Below are 1,608 nucleotides of genomic sequence, written 5' to 3'. Positions count from 1 at the left end.
ATTTTTTAAATAAATAATTCAAACACTATCCATTATAGTCTCAAAACTTTTTATTTCTCTTATACGTCCAACGTTTCGGCCAATCCGGCCATCTTCAAGGACAATCTACTACAAAATAGTTTTTATTACATGTATGATCTTACAAACAATTTAAAATACTTAACATTATTATTTATAATTTATCTTACCTCAATACAACTTTGAAATTATATAATTTAAAAAACTAACTCCATGCAGGCTATTCTGCCCAGGTCAAAAATATCAATATCTATGAAACATTAAAAGCATTAGGTCAAAATATTTTTTTGTTAATAAGTATAACCCACATATGTTTAATTACCTAATTAGTCAATTATCAATTAAAAACAAAGTCAATTTATTTATCTGCAGATACTATTCCTTAAAACTTTCATCACAACAATGCTTGTAACCTTCCTCCACTCAGTTCAAGCATTTAAAAATTATTTATCATAACTACATTTTTGTCAATTTTTCTCCTTATTTCATTAGTAAAAATCCTATCAAGGCCAACTATAATTATCCACATACAATTTTTCCTATATTATTTATAAATTAATCTTACTTAATATCTCAGCATAGTTTTGATTTAAATTTCTTGCATCTGTTTTGAAATTTACTGTATGATCAATATTTTCAGATATGTAAATGGATTCAAGTATTTTCCTTTTGAATGTATTATTCTCTTTATGTAAAATGATTGTATTTTCAAAATCAAAAATATGTTGGTTTTTGGTTGCATGCTGGACTAGTGCTGTTTTATTTGGATCATGGTTTATTATATGGTTTTTCAAATCATTTCTTCATTCATAGAGCCTTAATTTTTATTTATAAAGCTTAATTTATTTTTTCCCATTACTTATACAGTCCGCATCATTTATTTTTCCTGCAATAGCACTCAATGCATTTATCCTGATATCTCCAAAGACTGGGATTATCAGAATTGTATTTATTTTTCTAATATTTTTTTTTTGTTTACTATATTTGATTTATTTTATTTCTGTAGGGTCGTACCAGCCCTCGAACGAACTCATGCTGCGGTTCTACGCTTACTACAAGCAGGCGACCGAAGGTCCAGTGAGCAGTTCAAGACCGGCCTTCTGGGACGTGGTCAAGAGGGCCAAGTGGGATGCTTGGGCCAGGTTGGGCAATATGCCGCGCCAGCAGGCCATGCAAGCATATGTAGACGAGCTCAATAAAGTCAGTATTGCCTTTGTATTATATTATATTATTTACTTACCTGTCTTGCGCTGTAATATTACAGAGTTACCTTATAATAATTGTAGCCTTATAGTACAAGAGCCCAAGAGGAAAAAAAAGGCAGTTATTTCACCCCAATTTTTGTTTACTTAATTAAAAATTATGTATAATTACTAGTCAAAATTGATGAGTCTGCCAAGTATAGGTAGGAGGTATAAAAATGGCGGCTGTTTGTTTGTTTGGTTGGTTGTTTAGTGGCGCCAAACTTCATTGGTCATCAACGCCATTTATATTTTATTTAATTTTGCTAATATTCGTTAAATTTTATTTATTTTTGATTTGATTATTTTATTTATTTTTAATTTTTTTTTTTTCTTCCGATCAAGTTAT

The 1,608-nt window shown here is 29.5% G+C and overlaps 1 protein-coding gene across 1 annotated transcript in view; it reads left to right on the top strand.

Moving 5' to 3' along the window:
* The window catches only part of LOC106679004 (acyl-CoA-binding domain-containing protein 5), a 79,200-nt gene that overhangs the window by 58,305 nt on the left and 19,287 nt on the right, over positions 1-1,608 (top strand). Inside the window, exon 2 of the mRNA XM_014417907.3 lies at positions 1,025-1,218. Coding sequence (XP_014273393.1) covers positions 1,025-1,218 — 194 coding nt within the window. The remainder of the gene's footprint in view (positions 1-1,024; positions 1,219-1,608) is intronic.

The sequence above is a fragment of the Halyomorpha halys genome, unplaced genomic scaffold, assembly GCF_000696795.3.
Source record: "Halyomorpha halys isolate HHAL.00 unplaced genomic scaffold, Hhal_1.1 Scaffold171.1, whole genome shotgun sequence".
Classification (NCBI taxonomy): domain Eukaryota; kingdom Metazoa; phylum Arthropoda; class Insecta; order Hemiptera; family Pentatomidae; genus Halyomorpha; species Halyomorpha halys.
This window is presented reverse-complemented; position numbering and strand designations above follow the sequence as displayed.